Below are 19,559 nucleotides of genomic sequence, written 5' to 3'. Positions count from 1 at the left end.
CAGCCGCCCGCAAAGGCTCGCCTCGCCCGGAGCTCTCCCCGCCGGGCTTCCCCGTCCCTGGGGCTTCCGCGCCGAGCGGGACGGCTGGATCCGCGCCGGCTGTACGGCACCGACGGGCAAGGTGCGAGGCTCCAGGCGCCTTCACGCCGCCCTGGGAGCCGCCATCTTGCGCCTGTGAGGGAGTCTCTCTCTCTTCCTCGGCGGCGGCGGGGCGGGGCCAGAGGGCTCTGTACGGAACCCCTCCCACCAGGGCGCCGCCATCTTGGGGGCGGGTTGGGGACCGCCATTTTGAGGGGCGGCGGGGCTCCTCCCTCTTTCTCCTCGCAAGAGGCGGGAATAGAGCGCGAAAAGGGACTGTCTTTATTCTGGTCTGAGATATCACAAAGCGAAGCCGCTGTTTCGTGTAGCTCCCAGAGGGGGGAAATGTGTTTGTGGGCACCGCCATCTTGGAAGCGGCACAAGCCCCGCCCCTCCTTCCGGCCCAGCCTCCCCTTTTAAATCGGCCTTTTCCAATAGCCGCCTTCCCCGCTTCAGCAGCCGCGAATATGTGAGAGGGGAGGCGCCACACACTTCCCCTTCCCCCGGCAGCGGCGCTCCTTGTGAGGCGGCCCATGGGCGCCGCCATCTTTGATAAAGTGCCTCTTCCCTCACGCCGGGCTGCGCTAGGCGTCGGCGAGGGACGCCTCTATGGAAGGCCGATGTCCTTTTTCTGAGGGAGCGCCCAGCCCCGCGCAATCGTCATTCAGAATAAATTTAATACATAAACTGGTTTGTTTTCCCGCTTTGCCAACTGGCTCTCTTTCGGGCCTTGAGGGGCTCCGCGGCGCTGTCCAAAGAGCAACAGTTGGGGTTTCATGCTTTCCTGGGAGCCGCCATCTTGGTCCCACCCACCTTCCCCTCACGGGCACAAACATACAAAACAAAGATGGCGCCCCCAAAGTTCCCCGGATGTGCCTATTTTCCTCCCCCTCCACAAAGCCAAAATGGCGTCTTTTTTTCAAATGCCCGGATTCAAGTTGGTGTTATTCAATATGGCGGTTTCAATGTTCCCCGTATGCGCCTCCTGCGGCCCTCCACATCCAAGATGGCTGCTTTCGGAATACCCGGATGTGGGAAAAATACTGCCTCAAGATGGCTTCCGCTTCAGTTGCCAAGACGCTATAGGTCCCGGATGTGTCTCGCGCCTCAAGAAAAGCTCGAATATGGCGTAGGCTGTTCAGTGCCCGGATGTTTAAAATGGCGGGCCACTCGCTTTTTAAAACCGTTTCTCTGTACGCTGAGGAGCAACCAAAATGGCGATAGCCTCCAGCTCCGGCGTTTGGCGCTTAAAATGGATCCAAGATGGCGCTAATCATCCGGAGCAGGAGGCGGCTAAGATGGCGCTCAACGTACGAAACTACCCGGATGTTGAAGGCGGGAACAAAAGATGGCGGGGCGCTTACGGCCCTTATGGTGCGATCAGGGAACTGCTTTTCCAAGATGGCGACCGAAAAGCAGCGGGCGGGGGAGGAGGGACAATGCAAGCGTCTCTCAAGATGGCGCCCGCCTGCCGGCTAGAGCTCCCTACTCAAGATGGCGCCCAGAAATGTTTGGTTGCTAGGCTACAGCGCTGGAGGAGACTTTAAAAAGAATTAAAACGGACGGTTTCCTTTCGGACGAGCGAGGGAGACTCGAGTACGGCCAAAGGCTTGCGGATTGATATCTCTGCTCCCCGCCGGCTCTTTTTTTGGAGCAAGACGTATTTCGCTCTTCAGTCCGCGCCAAACGCCTTCCGCTAGTGCGCAGGCGTAGACACACTCGCCTCGCCAGCCCTACCGCAGAGGAAGCCGCGGATGTGAGTGGAGCGAAGCCGTCGCCATCATGGGCGAGGCGGCTGCTTCGCAATCGGATTTTGCAGAGCGGGGAGCGGTTAGGAATAAAAGCTTCTCACTTATAACTAGCAAGGAGGCCTCCAGTAGCACCTTTAAGACTGACTTTTATTGCAGCGTAAGCTTTTGAGAAACACAGCTCTCTTGCATCTGAGAAAGAGCTGTGTTTTTCAAAAGCTTATGCTACAGTTAAAAAAAGTTAGCCTTAACGGTGCTACTGGACTCTTCGCTAGTTATGTTAGAACCCTTTAAGACTATCAACTTAAATTGTAGTGTAAGCTTTTGAGAAACATGTAATGAAGAGAGCTGTGTTTCTTGAAAGCTTATGCTGCAGTAAAATTTAGTCTTAACGGTGCTACTGGACTCTTCGCTAGTTATAAGTTAGAACCCTTTAAGAGTAAGAACTTTTATTGTAGCGTAAGCTTTTGAGAAACACAGCTCTCTTGCAGCTGATGAAGAGAGCTGTGTTTCTCGAAACCTTATGCTACAATAAAAAAAATAGAGTCAAGTAGCACCGTTAAGGCCAACAAAGTTTTATTCAGAACTTGCAGTCTGAATAAAACTTTATTGGTCTTAAAGGTGCTACTTAATGCTGCATTGTTCTGCTGCTTCAGACCAAAACGGCTGCCCACCTGGATCTATCTACAATAAAAATCGTTAGTCTTAGCGGTGCTACTGGAATCTTTGCTAGTTATAAGTTAAAATCCTTTAAGACTAAACTTTTATTGTAGCGTAAGCTTTTGAGAAACACAGCTCTCTTGCGTCCGACGAAGAGCGCTGTTCTGGAAAGTTTGTGCTGCAATAAAAATGGTTTAAGTCTTAAAAGGGGCTGGTGGACTCTTTGCTATTTTTGCAGCAACGGATGAATATGGCTAACGCTTCTGAATTTATGACTACTAGGTTTTCAGTAGGTTAAGCCAGCCGAGTGTTAACATGAATGGGGCTCTTTCCCTCCTGAAGTAACTCCAGCAATCTGGATTGTAAATTCCTGGGAGCAGAAGAGATCTTTCAGTGTTGTCATTATTCTTATTTTTTTTTAAAGCAGTTTTCAGGTGGAGCAGGGAGAGCACCCAGTTTGGAGGCCCTCCGTCCACTTCAGGGTCATCAGAAAGCATGGGGGGGGGGAGGAAATGGCTGCTGGGTGCGCTATTCATCCCTATGGAGACCAATTCCCCATAGGGTATAATGGATACCATAGGGTATCTGGGGGTGGGGTGGCTGTTTTTTGAGGTAGAGCATCAAATTTAGAGTATAGCACTTGGTACCTCCCCTCATAAACACGGACTGCATTTCAAAAAGATTGGACCAGGGGATCCAAATCTATGAGCTCCCAAAGAAGGTGCCCCATCCTTCATTATTTCCAATGGAGGGAAGGGATTTAAAAGGTGTGCGGTCCCTTTAAATGTGATGGCCAGACCTCCCTTTGGAGTTCAATCATACTTGTCACAGCCTTGCTCCTGGCTCTGCCCCCAATGTCTCCTGGCTCCACCCCCAAAGTCCCCAGATATTTCTTGAATTGGACTTGGCAACCCTAGTTCTATCCCCTCTCCCCAAGCTCTAACCCCCCCCCCAAAAAAAAAAAAATCTCCAGGAATTTCCCAACCTGGAGTTGGCAGCCCTAAATAACCTTAGGAGAGGGTTGCCAGCTGAGTTCTGGGAAATTCCTAGAGGTTTAGGGCCCATGCTTGCAAAGGGGAACAATTTGGCCAAGGGCTTCCTTGAGAACCAATAGTACACCATAAAGGCAGCTAGCTCTCTGAAACTGCCATTTCAGTCAGGGGAACTGATCTCTATGGTCTGGACTGGAGCAGGGGTGGCCAAACTTGCTTAAGGTGAGAGCCGCACAGAATAAACATCTGATGTTTGAGAGCCGCAAAACATGTATATCAGATGTCTGGAGCTGGAAAGAAGGAAGGAAAGCCAACTGGTGGGGGAGGAAAAGAGAGGTGGGAAGAAAATAACTTTAAATGCATTCTCCAAGCCACCAACTAGCTTGCCTTGGAAAAGAGCTTTAAAAGAGACTTTAAATGCTTTCTCCAAGCTGGCTGACGGGGCAATAGGGGCTTCAAGAGCCACACCATGTGTGTGAAAGAGCCACATGTGGTTCCTCAGCTAATTTGGCCACCCCTGGTCTGGAGATGGGTCGTACTTCTGGGAGATCCCCAGACCCCACCTGGAGGTTCAGATGTCAGCAGCAAACCACAAGATTGCACAACAAAGTCTCTTATAAAATTATCTCCTGTGTTTAATAACAACGACCAAGGTCAAAAAGCCTCTCAGCCTCGCTCAGATTCTCTGTATATTACCAAAAGAGTCCATTCGAAACAATCCATTCCAAAACGCAGAACAGTTCTTTCCAATTTGCTATGAAACGATATCCTTTCTTTAAATAGTCCTCTGTTCTGTTTCACTATCAGTCTCATTTTCGTTATCAATCTCATTTCTTTACTGGTGGCCACTAAAAGGACCTCGCACAATTGTACCCAAAGATCCCAGCACCTGCGTCGTAGTCAGGCCTCATTTTGGGCAGGGGCTCACAGGAGCGGAGCTCCGGAAGCTCTGAATCAGGGGTGTCAAACATGTGGCCCAGGGGCCAAATCAGGCCCTTGGAGGGCTCCTTTCAGGCCCCCAAGCAACTGGCTGTCATCTGCTTCCTTCTCCCTCTCTCTTGCTTCCTTCTGCATCACAGCTTGCTTTGCCAGGCTTCCTCAATCGCACAGCAGAGCTACAGAGCAAAACCTCTATTTTCTCCATTGGTTGAGGGAGGAAAGGAGGAGGGAGAGCTGTTTTTTCCAGGCTATCTCAATCACAAAGTACTGAGCCAAGCCTCTTATCTTTCTATTGGCTGAGACTCCCCCCCCCCCCGGTCCTCTGGGGAAGGCAGGAAAGAGAAAAAGATAATATTGGATTTATATCCCACCCTCCACTCCGAAGAGTCTCAGAGCGGCTCACAATCTCCTTTAACTTCCTCCCCCACAACAGACACCCTATGAGGTGGGTGGGGCTGGAAAGGGCTCTCACAACAGCTGCCCTTTCAAGGACAACCTCTGCCAGAGCTATGGCTGACCCAAGGCTATGCTAGCAGCTGCAAGTGGAGGAGTGGGGAATCAAACCCGGTTCTGCCAGATAAGAGTCTGTACACTTCACCACTACACCAAACTGGCTCTCCCAGAGCTTCCTTTGCCCAGTTCCCTGGATCCCATGGGAGAAATACAAAGAAAGCACCTTTAAGCCCAATACTTGCTTCTGGGCTCCATTGTTTGAACCCCGTGAGAGTTTTGCTGAACTCTACAATTTGACAAACTTTCTAATATTTTCCCCCACAAAAAAATGGGGAAAGAACCAAACCGTATCAAGCAGACACATGCTGCTGTGGCCGCATAAGAGAAAGTAATGTAAAAAGTATGATGGGAATCAAGGCTCTTCTTTTGTAGCTAAAGCCCAGCAGGAACTCATTTGCCTATTAGGCCACACCCCTTGATGTCACCATTGTTTCACACAGCAGGAACTCATTTGCATGCTAGGCCACACCTCCTGACACCAAGCCAACTGGAACTGCGTTCCTGTTTAAAAAAAAAGCCCGGATGAAAGTCAGGTTTTATGATGACAATTCTAATTCAAGAAACATTTTAAGGTAGATGCTGAGCTGATATAACTTAGTACACCTTCTGGTGATGTCAGGGGTGGGTGGCATGCACAAATGAGTTCTGTTAACAAGCTCTGGCATCTCTTTTTTCTACAAAAATGACCCCTGCTTCTAGTACAGGTTCTGTCAGCCGCCCGGTCAGGTTCCGTCTCCCCCGGACAACTCAGTCGTTTCCCAATGATATCGGCTGGCTTGATTTATCATTTCACCGGAGCTTTTTCAAGGTCGCAGCCTGCGGTAACAAACTCATTCCGCCCTTAGAGAATGTTGAAACACTTTTTAAACCTTGACCATGGTTATTAAACACTGGAGATAATCCTGTAAAAAAACTTTATTGTGCAATCCTGTGGTCTGTTGCTTACATCGGTGTTTCCGTTCCATTGTTCTCTCCTCCGTGAGGCCTATTAGGAAGTCGGCACCTCTCACTCTGAGGGAAATGATGTTCTTGTCTAGCATTTATCCTGCCCTTTCTGGAAGAAGCCCACGGCACCATGCATTGCTTTCGTTCCCTGTTTTAGCTTCACAACGACCCTGCGAGGCGGACGATGCTGTGCTGAAAATTTGGTGCCTCTACCTCAAAAAACAGCCCCTCTCCCAGAGCCCCGGATACCCCCAGGCTGATTCTCCATTGTCCCCTCTGGGAATCGGTCTCCATAGGGAATAATGGCGTTCCCAACAGACATTTTTCTCCACCCTTTCCACTTTCGGATGACCCTGAAGCGGGCAGAGGGGAGGGCCTTCAAACCTGGGGGACCCCCTGCGCCCGCCAGGGGATTGAAAAAACCGTGACAAAGGAAGGGTTTGCACATACCGCATTTCAGTTAACAAGTTAGCTGGGTGAAACAATTGCGTTCATGACATAATACATCTGAGCACATACATAATACTTCGCCGAAAATTATTTCATCAAAAAAGTGCTTAGGGCAGAAAAGTGCTGGTATAATAAAAGTGCTCGAGCTTTTAGCGTAGTCCATTTCATGACGACGCCTCAATATCCACCTCCGGCAGAGCCTGGAGCCCGGCTTGTACCTTGCCATGCCGTTTGCAATCTCTTTTTCTAAGAGGGGTGTCCAAAGTCCTGAATTTTGACAACATTTTAGGGTTGCCAATCCCCAGGTGGGAGCAGGGGATCCCCTGGTTTGGACGCCCCCCCTGCTTCAGGGTCATCCGAAAGCGGGGGCGGGGGAGGGAAATGTCTGCTGGGAACTCTATTATTCCCTATGGACTTATTCCCATAGGAAATAATGGAGAATTGATCCACGGGTATCTCGGGCTCGGGGGGAGCTGTTCTTTGAGGGAGAGGCACCAAATTTTCCATATAGCATCCAGTGCCTCTCCCTAAAAATACCCCCCAAGTTTCAAAAAGATTGGACCAGGGGGTCGGATTCTGTGAGCCCCAAAAGAAGAATGTGGCCTTATCCATTATTTCCTATGGAAGGAAGGCATTTTAAAAGGCATGTGGTCCCTTTCAATGTGATGGCCAGAACTCCCTTTGGAGTTCAATGACGCTTGTCACACCCTTCCTCCTGGCTCCACCCCCAATGTCTTCTGGCTCCACCCCCAAAGTCCCCAGGTATTTCTTGAATTGGACTTGGCAACCCTATTTAGAATCAACAGAAGTCTAAGCAAGGACTCGAAAACTTTCCAAGGGCATGTAACCGTCTGGGGATTGGCAACCCTACCATGGCTCCCCATCTCGATCTACCTCCGCAGAGGTCAGTTGTCACGGCAGGAGATCTCCAGGTGCCCCCTGAACGTTGGCAACCCTAGGGCCAGCCAGCAAAAGCCACCGGTAAGGCTACTGCTCAAAACCTTTTTGCGATCTGTAAACCGGTCCTGCCGTCAGAGTCCACCTGTGCTTCGGCACTAGCTGCAGCTGGTAAAGCGCTTGTGGCTTTCATGTCATTGTTTGTGGTGTGTGTGTGTGTGAGAGAGAGAGAGAATGTTGCCGAGCCATCCTCAACCGTGCAGCTGCGCAGCGGCTCCCAGGTAGCAATCAGCAGTCAAGTGGAGCGCAGTGCTGGATTAAACCGTGTGGAGGTCCCTAGTCAAAATCTTGGGGGGGACGGCTTGCAAATTATCTCAGAGCGCCCCATGGCAGCTGCAGGCCCCTTCTCAAAAACCCCTTTGACCAAGCTGTGGGGGAGAGGCCCAGAGAGGCAAACTTGGCGATGATGTCGCACCAGACAAGTCGGGCAGAGAGCAGCTCCGTTGGTGGCTGGGAGGGCTGCGAGCAGAGGGGGAAACTGGGGGGGGGGGAAGCCACACCAGGGCCCCTAAAGGCGTGGAGGCCCATAGACCGATGCCTACTAGGCTTAATGGTTAATTCAGCCCTGGCGGAGCAAAAGAGGCAGGGAGAAGCGCTGAAACGGGAGGGAGGAAATGTGTCTGGCACGTGCCCTTCCATTGGGCACACCTGAATCGGCGCCATTCAGCAGTCGCCCCTGTGATCTCATTCCAAGAGGTGCGCAAAGAGTTCGCCTTTCCCCTTTTAACGGGCATCATCGGAAGTGAAGACCAGTTTGTCTTAACACGGTGCAACCAGTTTGCATCCTGAGCCACTGCCTGCCAGCTATGTGTGGCTTTGCTCACTGTGCCGGATTCCTCGCCTGATGAAGTGTGCTTAGAGAGCACACGAAAGCTGACGTCCTGAATAAAACTTAAGTTGGTCTTAAAGGTGCAATCAACTCCTATTTTGTTCTACTGCTTCAGACCCACACGGCTGCCCACTTGGACCGAACAACAAAATCGTCCCTCCGAGTCATTTCGTGAACCATTTAATCCGGCGCAGTCCTATCGCTTGCCTAGAGAAGCCCTTTTTGGAGTAATTCGGTGGTGCCTTTCTGGCTGCAGAATGTGTTTTGTGGTTTTGGCTTTTTTTGCAAACTGGATCTGTCTAACGAGGCAGCCAGGAGCAGAGACAGCTCTGAAACCTGATCGCCCAGCTGTCTTAGGACAGAAGGAGGCCCCAGGGAAACCGCCGTGCCCCTGCCTCCCCTCCCCTCCCCTGATCACCATAGCGACCAAACACAAGATCTCGGGAAGGAAACACATCCCACCCCCGTGCAGTGATGTCACCAGCCACCAATCCCCGCCCCTGCAGCTGGTTTCATAACCGCAAACGCCGGAACCAGCGTGACTTGAGCAGATGCCAAGGAAATAGGCCCGGCCTGCACTTTGCAGGGAGACCCAAAGTCCACCGCAGGGGGTGGGAGGCCTGCCCGAGGGAAAGGGGAAGAGGGCAAAGAAGGGACCAGGCTCACAAGGGAACTGCAGAAGGCGCACTGTAGGGGACACCCACCGCCCGCTTGGGGAGCAGGAGAAATCAAAGGCGTCCCCCGCGGGAAAAGGAGACGGCAGGTGGGAGATCCTTTCCTCAAACTGCTGCTTTTGTCTCCATCCCCAGCGTCGGGGAGGGGCGCGTTCTGCTCGGTGCTTCCACGCCAGCACGCAATCCACGTAGCGATAGAGCAGACGCTGGGGCTCGGCCGTTGGTGGCGGTGGACAAAAGTGGCGTACGGCTGCGGATGACTTCCGGCAACTCTGTCGGGTTGGCAAGGCGAGAGACGATCGGAGGTGGTTTTGCCGTTGCCTGCCTCTGCGTAGCAACCCTGGGCTTCCCCTCGTGGTCTCCCATCTGAACACTAGCCAGGGCTGACCGTGTTTAGGGTCTGAGATCTGATGAGATCAGGACAGTCTGGCCCATCCACGTCAAGGAAAGAGATGAACAGAGGTGGCTTGCCGTTGCCTGCCTCTGCGTAGCAACCCTGGACTTCCCCTCGTGGTCTCCCATCCGAACACTAGCCAGGGCTTGACCTTCCTTAGCTTCTGAGATCTTATGAGACTGGGCTAGCTTGGGTTATCTAGGTCAGGCCAGAGACGGTCAGAGGTGGTTTTTGCCCTTGCCTGCCTCTGCCCAGCACCCCTGGACTTCCCTTGTGGTCTCCTATCAAAGAATTAACCAAAGCCGCCACTGCTCAGCACTTGAGATCTGATGAGATCGGGCCAGGGTGAGCCGTCAAAGCAAGTGATGAACAGAGTTGGTGTGCCGTTGCCTGCCTCTGCGTAGCGACCCTGGACTTCCCCTGGTGGTCTCCCATCCGAACACTAGCCAGGGCTGACCGTGTTTAGGGTCTGAGATCTGATGAGATCAGGACAGTCTGGCCCATCCACGTCAAGGAAAGAGATGAACAGAGGTGGCTTGCCGTTGCCTGCCTCTGCGTAGCAACCCTGGACTTCCCCTCGTGGTCTCCCATCCGAACACTAGCCAGGGCTGACCGTGTTTAGGGTCTGAGATCTGATGAGATCAGGACAGTCTGGCCCATCCACGTCAAGGAAAGAGATGAACAGAGGTGGCTTGCCGTTGCCTGCCTCTGCGTAGCAACCCTGGACTTCCCCTCGTGGTCTCCCATCCAAACACTAGCCAGGGCTTGACCTTCCTTAGCTTCTGAGATCTTATGAGACTGGGCTAGCTTGGGTTATCTAGGTCAGGCCAGAGACGCTCAGAGGTGGTTTTTGCCCTTGCCTGCCTCTGCCCAGCACCCCTGGACTTCCCTTGTGGTCTCCTATCAAAGAATTAACCAAAGCCGCCACTGCTCAGCACTTGAGATCTGATGAGATCGGGGCAGGGTGGGCCGTCAAAGCAAGTGATGAACAGAGTTGGTGTGCCGTTGCCTGCCTCTGCGTAGCGACCCTGGACTTCCCCTGGTGGTCTCCCATCCAAATACTACCCAGGGCTGACCTTGCTTCGCTTCTGAGCTCTGACAACATTGGGCCAAGGCAAGAGACATTCAGAGGTGGTTTGCCACTGCCTGCCTCTGCACAGCAACCCTGAATTCGCTTGGTGGTCTCCCATCTAAGTTCTAACCAAGCCCGACCCTACTTAGCTTCTGAGATCTGACGAGATTGGGCTAGCCTGGGCCAGCCCGGTCAAGGCGAGAGACATTCAGAGGTGGTTTGCCGTTGCCTGCCTCTCCACAGCAATCTTTTGGTGGCCTCCCGTCCAAATACCAGCCAGGGCTGACTCTGCTTAGCTTCCAAGATCTGACGAGACCAGGCTAGCCTGGACCGCCCACCTCAGGGCCGGTGACTCGGAGAGCAACATGAAACTGGAAGACCGAGCCCCGGTGTGGCACGTGGCCGCAGGCCTGGCCGTCTGTTCAGCAGCCGTGGCCTCGGGGGCTTTTGACTGCGTCCATACAGAAGTTGGGTACGAGTACTACGCTGAACCCACCGTGCCCGGGTTGCCCGCTGTAGTAGCCATGCCCGCCAACTGTTTAGTCAACGTGGCCTACGTCCTTCTGGGCTGGCGTTGGTTGTCTTCTTCGGGCGGCCGGAGAGGGCGGGCACGCTACTTCCAGGAGGTCTTTGCCCTAATGGCCCTCTTCTACGGGCCTCTGCAGTGGCTCCGCCTCTGGATCCAGTCTCATCGGGCAGCTGTCTTAGACCAGTGGCTGACCTTGCCCATCTTCACTTGGGCTGCCGTCTGGTGCCACTTCCTAGAGCACGGGTGGCAGCCAGGCACTTTCTTGGCTATGGAAGCCGCCTCGCTGGCCAGCTACGGCATGGCCCTGCTTCACCCGCAAGGGTTCGAGCTGGCTTTGGCAGGGCACATCGTCGTCGTCCTTTGGAAAGTCTTCCGGGCGCAAAGGCTTCTGGGCGACGCCACGTCAGCGGGCGTCATGGCGCTGGGTATAGCCTCTTGCTTGGGTTTCGTGGGCCTGAAGCTGTGGGATCAGGAGCTGGCACGATGGGCCCTCTTCCGCCGGCTCACCGGCCACTTTTGGTCCAAGATCTGCGACGTCCTCCAGTTCCACTGCGCTTTCCTCTTCTGCGTCAAGCTGGGCATGCTCCGCTCTCAGTGAACTGATTCTGCGGCATTCCACAAACCAGAGGACGGACGGCAACCACTGAATTTCATCAGGCCAGAAAGAATAAGGAGAGAGAACTGCTGTGGTTCCTTTATATCTATGGAAGCACCAGGGCTTTTTCTGTAGCAGGAACTCCTTTGCATATTAGGCCAAACCCCCCCCCCTGATGTAGCCAATCCTACAAGAGCTTACAGGGCTCTTCTTACAGGGCCTACTGTAAGCTCCAAGAGGACTGGCAACATCAAGAGGGTGTGGCCTAATATGCAAAGGAGTTCCTGCTACAAAAAAAGCCCTGGGAAGGACAGTTGGGGGGCAAGTGTGGGTGAGGGGGTCGCTGGTGCAGTCTCTCCCTCTTTATTTCCTGCCCCAGCCTCAGATCCTACAGGAGAACCCCACTCCACTCACAAGATTCAAAACGTTAAACAGAGTCATTCCACTTGGTCTTAAACACAATTCTGGATCCTGGCTCCATCGCACTCTAGAAAAGGCTGGACTCAAGACTTTGTGAACATGAGTGTGCCTCAAACTTGGACCAAATCATTCCCTTCGGCCTCTGAGGTCAGTATTTTCTACTCAGACTGACAGCAGTTCTCCAGGGTTTCAGATACAAATCTTTCTCATCACCTCCTGCCTGGTCCTTTTAACTGGAGATGCTGGGGACTGAACCTGGGACCTTCTGCATGCCAAGCAGAGGCTCTGCCACTGAGCCAGGGTCTCAGGTGAAGGTCTTTCCATCCCCTCCTGCCTGGTCCTTTTAACTGGAGATGCTGAGGATTGAACCTGGGGCCTTCTGCATGCCAAGCAGAGGCTCTGCCACTGAGCCAGGGTCTCAGGTCAAGGTCTTTCCCATCCCCTGTCTGGTCCTTTTAACTGGAGATGCTGGGGATTGAACCTGGGGCCTTCTGCATGCCAAGCGGAGGCTCTGCCACTGAGCCAGGGTCTCAGGTCAAGGTCTTTCCCATCACCTCCTGCCTGGTCCTTTTAGCTGGAGATGCTGAGGATTGAACCTGGGACCTTCTGCAGAGATTCTTCCACTAAGCCACGACCTTAATAACGTCTGGCAACCAGAAGCACCATCAGTGCCTTGGAGAACTTCAGACTTACCAATTTCGCTTACAGGTCATTGTTATGTGGTGTAATGGTTAGGGAGTGGCGGACTCTAATCTGGGGAGTGGGTTTGAGTCCCCAGTCCTCCAAAAGAAGCCAGCTGGGTGACCTTGGGCCAGTCACTATTCTCTCTGAATTCTCTCAGCCCTAACTATCTCACCAGGTGCCTATTGTGGGGAGAGGAAGGGAAGGCGATTGTAAGCCACTTTGAGACTCCTCAGGGTAGAGAAAACTGGGATATAGAAACCCTATTGCTGGCCCTCCAGAGGAACTGGCTGGCCACTGTGTGAGACAGAATACTAGACTATATCGACCCTCCCTGGTCTGATCCAGCAGGGCTCTTCTGACGTTCTTATCAGGGGAAGGCCTCAGCCTCTCTGCCCTGCTGTTGGCCCTCCAGAGGAACTGGTTGGCCTCTGTGTGAGACAGGAGGCTGGACTAGATGGACCCTCCCTGGTCAGATCCAGCTGGGCTCTTCCGATGTTCTTAATCCTAGAGACAGAAAAGACAGGCTGACTGAACTCCAATCACCTTTTCAGCTCTTTTAAGAAGTTTGTCACTGGCTAACAGCAAATCAGAACCCAGGCAGGTTACAAATATATAAAATATTTTATTTATTGTGCCCATCCATGAAAGAGGAATATGTAGTGAGGAGACTGCATGAAGAAGGCTGTTAAGGTTACAAAAATGTAAATAAAACCCCCGAAGGCCACAACCACCCTCTCCCCAGGAGAATCCGGTCTTGGGGCATGGGCTTTGCTCCGAGCCGAAATGAGCACCCGCCTATCAGGCGGTCTCGATTACGGCTGATGATTTGACCGAAAACCCCTCTGGGAACAGCAGTGTGCCGGAGGGGCCAGCTTGATGGGGCGAGTCGTGCCAGCGAAGCAGTGCCTACGCACGACACCAAAAAGGGGATGGGGTCTCCGGAGTCGGGAAAGTGCCACCAGCGCCATGAGAACTTTATTTCTTCCATTTCTGAACGTCAGCTTCAGGCCTCGAACTCGTCGCTCTCTTCGGGCTCACGAGAGGGCCTTGCGATGTGCTCTGCTGAGACAGAGAGAGAGAAAGTGAGAACAAGAGGGGGTTGGATTTGTACCCTGTGGCGCAGAGTGGTAAAGCAGCAGTACTGCAGTACTGTGGTCTGAACTCTCTGCTCATGACCTGAGTTCGATTCCGGCAGAAGCTGGATTCAGGTAGCCAGCTCCAGGTTGACTCAGCCTTCCATCCTTCCGAGGTCGGTCAAATGAGTCCCCAGCTTGCTGGGGGGAAAGCGTAGATGACTGAGGAAGGCAATGGCAAACCACCCCGTAAAAAGTCTGCCAAGAAAACATTGTGAAAGCAACGTCACCCCAGAGTCGGAAACGACTGGTGCTTGCACAGGGGACCTTTCCTTTCCACTACCCAACATAGTCTCAGAGCAGCTTACAATCTCCTTTCCCCTCCCCACAACAGACACCCTGTGAGTCAGGTGAGGCTGAGAGAGCTCTGACAGAAACTGCTCTTGAGAGGAACAGACTGCGAGAACTTGTGACAGACCCATGGTCATTCCAGCAGTTGCATGTGGAGGAGTGGGGAACCAAACCTGGTTAGCCATAGCTCTCGCAGGAGCTGTCCTTGAAAGGGCAGCTGCTGTGAGAGCCCTCTCAGTCCCACCCACTTCACAGGGTGTCTGTTGTGGGGGGAGAAGATATAGGAGTTTGTGAGCTGCTCTGAGTCCCTGATTCAGAGAGAAGGGCGGGGTATAAATCTACAGTTTTCTTCTCCCAGATAAGAGTCTGCACACTTACCACTACGCCAAACTTAATCCTCCATTTTCCATTTTGTCATAGAGTAATGCCCCCTCAGCCTTTTCCCAAGACTTGCCACAGTGGCCTAGGGGCAAGAATCTACGCTGTAGGTGCCCACTAACCTTTCCTGGTGCCCACCTGTCTTGGGTGAAGCCAAGTGAAGCTTTTGCCCAGCAAGGCTTCCGATTGGCCGTGCAACACAAGGATCTGCGCTGTGTGGTTAAAGGCAAGCCACGGCGGCCATTTTGTGGCTGGTTCCGCCCCCGGCAGTTGCCATTTTGTGGCTGTGCCCCCAACGCTGTCTCAAAATTCCAAAGCTGCCCACAGGTTCAAAAGGTTTGGGGACCCCCTGCTCTTTGGAATACAACCTCAAAAGGCAGAATCCAGAGAATCATGCCTTTTCTAACAAAGGGAAGGGAAGAGAAAGTTTCTAGTCCTCATAGTTTAAAAGAAAGACAGGACGTATCGGTACAGATCTTTTGACTTGCAACTCACAACCAGGTACTTTTCTTTGGCTTTCTACTGTTATCTGAAGGGTCGTCACATCAGATTTTTTTTTTCTCAGGGGGTGGGGGGAAGATAGCTTTCTAGAGGTAAAGGGTAGCGCTGCAGAATGAGCGGAGCAGCTAGTTTTATTGAGTGGAGCTGCTCCACTCGATTGACGCCCCCAAAAGAGGGTCTCTCTCATTCAATGCCAAGAGGCGATTTGCACCGAACACTGGAGCAGTTTCCTCACATGCACCTTTGCCTAAGCTATCCTTTATAGCAGATCGTGAAAGTAAAGGGCAGGAAGCGTTGCAGCAGCGCTTAGTTCTCGTGGCCCTTTCTTACCCACCCAGGGAAACGCTGATCACCGCTTTGGGTCAGGCAGCAATTTTTCTCCGGGCCAGTTGGCAAGGGATCCTGGAGGCTGGGGGTTTTGCCATCTTCTGGGCATGGAGCAAGGCTCACAGGGAGATGTATGTTTGTGTGTGGGGGGAGATATTTATGAAATTCCTCCACTGTGCAGGGGGTTGGACTAGATGGCCCTGGAGGGCCCTTCCAACTCAGTGCTTCTAGGATCTATAGCAATGCGGACCTTATTTCGGGTGCCAAAACATAGATCCTCTCCAAGAAGGCAGCTTCACAGAGTAGCCGTCTTGCTTTGCAACGGAAGAGGTAGGTTTGAGTCTGGTCGTACCTTACAGACCAATGAGATTTTAGGAGATTGTAAGCTTTTAAGAGCCCCGTGGCGCAGAGTGGTAAAGCTGCAGTACGGCAGTCCTGAGCTCTGCTCACGACCTGAGTTCGATCCTGGCGGAAGCTGGGTTCAAGTAGCCGGCTCCAGGTTGACTCAGCCTTCCATCCTTCCGAGGTCGGTCAAATGAGTCCCCAGCTTCCAGGGGGGGAAGTGTAGATGACTGGGGAAGGCAAGGGCAAACCACCCCGTAAAAAAGTCTGCTGTGAAAATGTCGTGATGTGATGTCACCCCCAAGTCGAAAACGACTGGTGCTTGCACAGGGGACTGCCTTTACCTTTACCTTTAAGCTTTTAAGAGTCAAAATTCCCTTTGTCAGATAACAAACCGGACTTGAGATTCCCGTGTTCTTATATCCATTCCAGCTTGTACCTGACAAAGGGATCTTTGACTCTCAAAAGCACACGTGCGCCCCTTCCCCAATCTTGTTGGTATCTATTGGACTCAAATTTAGATTATCTCCAGGATTAGATTTTTTTAAAAAAAATCTGATAAATCCTCTCCAGCAGGGCTCTTTTTTGTAGCAGGAACTCCTTTGCATATTAGGCCAGACACCCCTGATGTAGCCAATCCTCCAAGAGCTTACAGTTGGCCCTGTAGGAAGAGCCCTGTAAGCTCTTGGAGGATTGGCTACATCAGGGAGGTGTGACCTAATATGCAAAGGAGCTGCTGCTAGAATTCCACCCCTGATGTAGCCAGTCCTCCGAGAGCTTACAGTTGGCCCTGTACGAACAGCCCTGTAAGCTCCAAGAGGATTGGCTACATTGCAGGGGGCGTGCCCTAATATGCAAAGGAGCTCCTGCTACAAAAGAAGCCGTGCTCTGCGGTGTCAGTGAGTTTCACAGACCACAGGTTGGGGGTGGAAACACATGTGGGAAGGCAGACCTGCCCTGTTTGTACCTCATGCTACCGGAGATAATCAAATGTGGTTTACTTTCCTAGAACGCAGCCCAGTAGATATGCTTCAGGGAACAAAACTTCGACTGCCATTTCCAGGCTGACGGGTAGGAGAGACGGGGGGGCGGAACCAGACATAGGAAAGGAGGAAATGTATAAAATGATGCATGGGATGGAGAGAGCCGACAAAGAGAATTTCTTTTCTCCTGCTCCCAAAAGTCTAGAACTCGAGGACAGCTGATGAAACTGACGGTTGGTCGGTTCAGGACGGACGAAAGGAAATGCTGCTTTAACCAGAGAGGGATTAAAATGTGGGATTCGCTGCCTGGGGATGTCTTGAGGGCCATGGGAATGAACGGCTTTCAGAGAGGATGAGACAGAGTCATGGAGGAGAGGCCTATCGGTGGCTGAGTAAGGGGAACCTCCACGTTCAGAGGGAGTCGGCCTCTGAATCCTAGAGCCAGGAGACAACATCGGGAGAAGGTTTCGGCCTCTGTGCCCTGCTGTTGGACCTCCAGGGGAACTGGTTGGCCACTGTGTGGACTGGATGGACCTTCCCTGGTCTGATCCAGCAGGCCTCTTCTGAGGTTCTTATGAAGGCCTCGGCCTCTCTCCCCTGTTGTTGGCCCTCCAAGAGGAACTGGCTGGCCACTGTGTGAGACAGGAAGATGCAGGACTAGAGGGACCCTCACTGGTCTGATCCTGCAGGGCTCTTCTGATGGTCTTATGAAGGCCTCAGCCTCTCTGCCCTGTTGCTGGCCCTCCAGAGGAACTGGCTGGCCACTGTGTGAGGCAGGAGGCTGGACTAGATGGACCCTCACTAGTCTGATCCAGCAGGGCACTTCTGATGTTCTTATGAAGGCCTTGGCCTCTCTGCCCTGTTCTTGGACCTCCAGAGGAGCTGGTTGGCCACTGTGTGAGACAGGAGGCTGGACAAGATGGACCCTCACTAGTCTGATCCAGCAGGGCACTTCTGATGGTCTTATGAAGGCCTCGGCCTCTCTGCCCTGTTGTTGGTCCTTCGTGGGAACCGGTTGGCCACTCTGTCAGAGAGGATGCTGGACTGGATGGACCCTCCCTGGTCTGATCCAGCAGGGCTCTTCTGATGTTCTTATGAAGGCCTCAGCCTCTCTGCCCTCCTGTCGGCCCTTCAGAGGAACTGGCTGGCCATTGTGTCAGAGAGGATGCTGGACTAGATGGACCCCCTAGTCTGACGTTTTTAAAGCAAGACTGGGGCAGTTGAATATGTGTGTATGTAAAAGACGTTATTGTCCCACCTCGACGCAGCCTAGGAGGCCTGAGAAAGAGGGTTTCTCATGGGGATGCTACAACTATGGCAGAAAACTCATAGGGGTTGTTAGCCCCGCCGGCGATGATGCGACACACACAAAGCCAACTGCAAAGAACTGAGTCTTTGAAGTCTGCAAAGAACTAAGCGCTACCTTACAGACCAACAAGATTTCAGGGGCAGAAGCTTTTGAGAGTCAAAACTCCCTTCGTTGGATACGGCAGTTTTGACTCTCGAATGCTCACTCCCCCAAAATCTGCTTGGTCTCTTAGATGCTCCTGGATTCAAAGCTAGCTCTTCCCTGCAGACCAATACCGCTCTCCCCTCCGAAGCAGAAAGCCACAGGTTCTTTCAAAGTGCCAATGAGGTAGTAAAACCCACACCTGGGCTGTACCACTTCAAGCCGCAGGTGGGAGCTTTCCTCAGTAGAGAAAAAAAAAATCACTGCAACTGAAATGTATCATTAAACTTTTGAAAGTATACCTGGACCCATTTCGCACTTAGACCTTTACTCCTGGTTTTGCCCTGTCCCCAAACTGATGTTCTACGCTAGAAACTGAGGAAATGCCGTCGCCACTAAAAACATATAAGATCGAAGAGATTAGCACCAAATTACTCTGATTGTTTTACCTACTGAATGTGTAATTTATAATATGCATTGATTTTAACTGGTTGTTTTTATCTTTTGATATTGTGAGCCACCCTGAGCTTGCTTGGGCGGGGAGGGCGGGAGATAAATCAAATCAAATAAATAAAAAATAAATCAGAGAAACCAACTCTATCGTTCTATTCAGGGCTCATTTTGTAGAAAAATAGGTGTTGGAGCTCATCCAGGGATTGTTATGCAGCTGCACCTACTATTCAATGGACAAGGTGGAGAGGAGGAGGGGGAACCATCAGAAAGGTTGAAGAGCTGCGCTCCTGTGAGCATAACTCATTAGTATATGCCACCCCCACCAACCAAAAGCAACTTGATGCAAGAAAGGAGAGCCCCAGGCGAGCGAGGCCTGCTTGGGCTGGCTAGAGATCCGGCCACCCTAAGCAGGACTCACTCGCCTGGGGCTCTTCTGGGCTGCTCCCTTCCAGTCCGAAGGACAGCAAGCCACCCGCCATCCAAAATCACATCAGAAGTGGAGAAAGGGTGGTGTGGGCTTCTCCAGGGGTGAATGAAGGCTGCTGGGGGCGTGGCAAAGCCCCTGGGGGCTCGCTGGCTGCCAGTTCTCCAAATCCAGGGATTGTTATGCGGCTGCACCTACTATTCAGTGGACAAGGTAGGTGTGTGTGGGGGGGGACTCTCAGAAAAGTTCAGGAGCTGTGCTCTTGTGAGTTCCCGCTGAATCCGAGGCCTGTTTCTATTATTTTAGTGTAGAATGTCAGCTCAGGGACGGGGCTAAACCAGGATGAAAGGTCTAGTGCAAAAGCGATCCTGGTTTTTTCATGCGGCTACAAGGATTGCGAAGAATGTTTCGAACTCTTTTTGGCGACCTTTGCCATCTTCTTAGGAGTCCTTTATTTTCTGTGCATTTCAGATTTTAGGCATGTATCCAGTTTTGATTCATAACGAATATATATCCTTTTCAAAAACGACTACACATTTATCTGTCTGATTCAGGGTTGTTGTGTTTGTTTCTTTTTAAGCAGCTTGTCAGTTAGAAACCTAGTATCACTTGAGGCCTAATAAGAGCTGGTTTGATTCCCACTGAAGGAAGGTAAAAAACAGTGAAATGAAGTTATAGGCTGATCACATAGAAAAATTTCAGATGCTTCTACATTCCAGAACAGCGTATAAAAACATAAGAGAAGCCCTGCTGGATCAAGCCAATGGCCCATCCATTCCGACACTCTGTGTCACAGAA

At 52.0% G+C, this 19,559-nt stretch overlaps 2 protein-coding genes across 2 annotated transcripts in view; one reads left to right on the top strand and one right to left on the bottom strand.

The window, feature by feature from the left end:
* The first annotated feature begins 10,591 nt into the window (after window positions 1-10,591).
* TMEM187 (transmembrane protein 187) lies at window positions 10,592-11,407 on the top strand. The gene has a single exon (XM_060252714.1). The coding sequence runs from the start codon at window positions 10,617-10,619 to the stop codon at window positions 11,376-11,378; it is 762 nt and encodes a 253-aa protein (XP_060108697.1). The 5' UTR covers window positions 10,592-10,616; the 3' UTR covers window positions 11,379-11,407.
* A 1,674-nt stretch (window positions 11,408-13,081) lies between these two features.
* The window catches only part of IRAK1 (interleukin 1 receptor associated kinase 1), a 71,916-nt gene continuing 65,438 nt past the window's right edge, over window positions 13,082-19,559 (bottom strand). The window contains exon 15 of the mRNA XM_060253064.1: window positions 13,082-13,538. Coding sequence (XP_060109047.1) covers window positions 13,483-13,538 — 56 coding nt within the window. The 3' untranslated portion in view covers window positions 13,082-13,482. The remainder of the gene's footprint in view (window positions 13,539-19,559) is intronic.

The sequence above is a fragment of the Heteronotia binoei genome, chromosome 13, assembly GCF_032191835.1.
Source record: "Heteronotia binoei isolate CCM8104 ecotype False Entrance Well chromosome 13, APGP_CSIRO_Hbin_v1, whole genome shotgun sequence".
Lineage (NCBI taxonomy): Eukaryota > Metazoa > Chordata > Lepidosauria > Squamata > Gekkonidae > Heteronotia > Heteronotia binoei.
The sequence above is the reverse complement of the archived record's forward strand: the minus strand, read 5'-3'. Positions and strand labels throughout refer to the sequence as shown.

Excerpts from the sequence above, each read along its gene's own strand:
- TMEM187 (XM_060252714.1), top strand. The coding sequence starts at position 10,617 with ATGAAACTGGAAGACCGAGCCCCGGTGTGGCACGTGGCCGCAGGCCTG.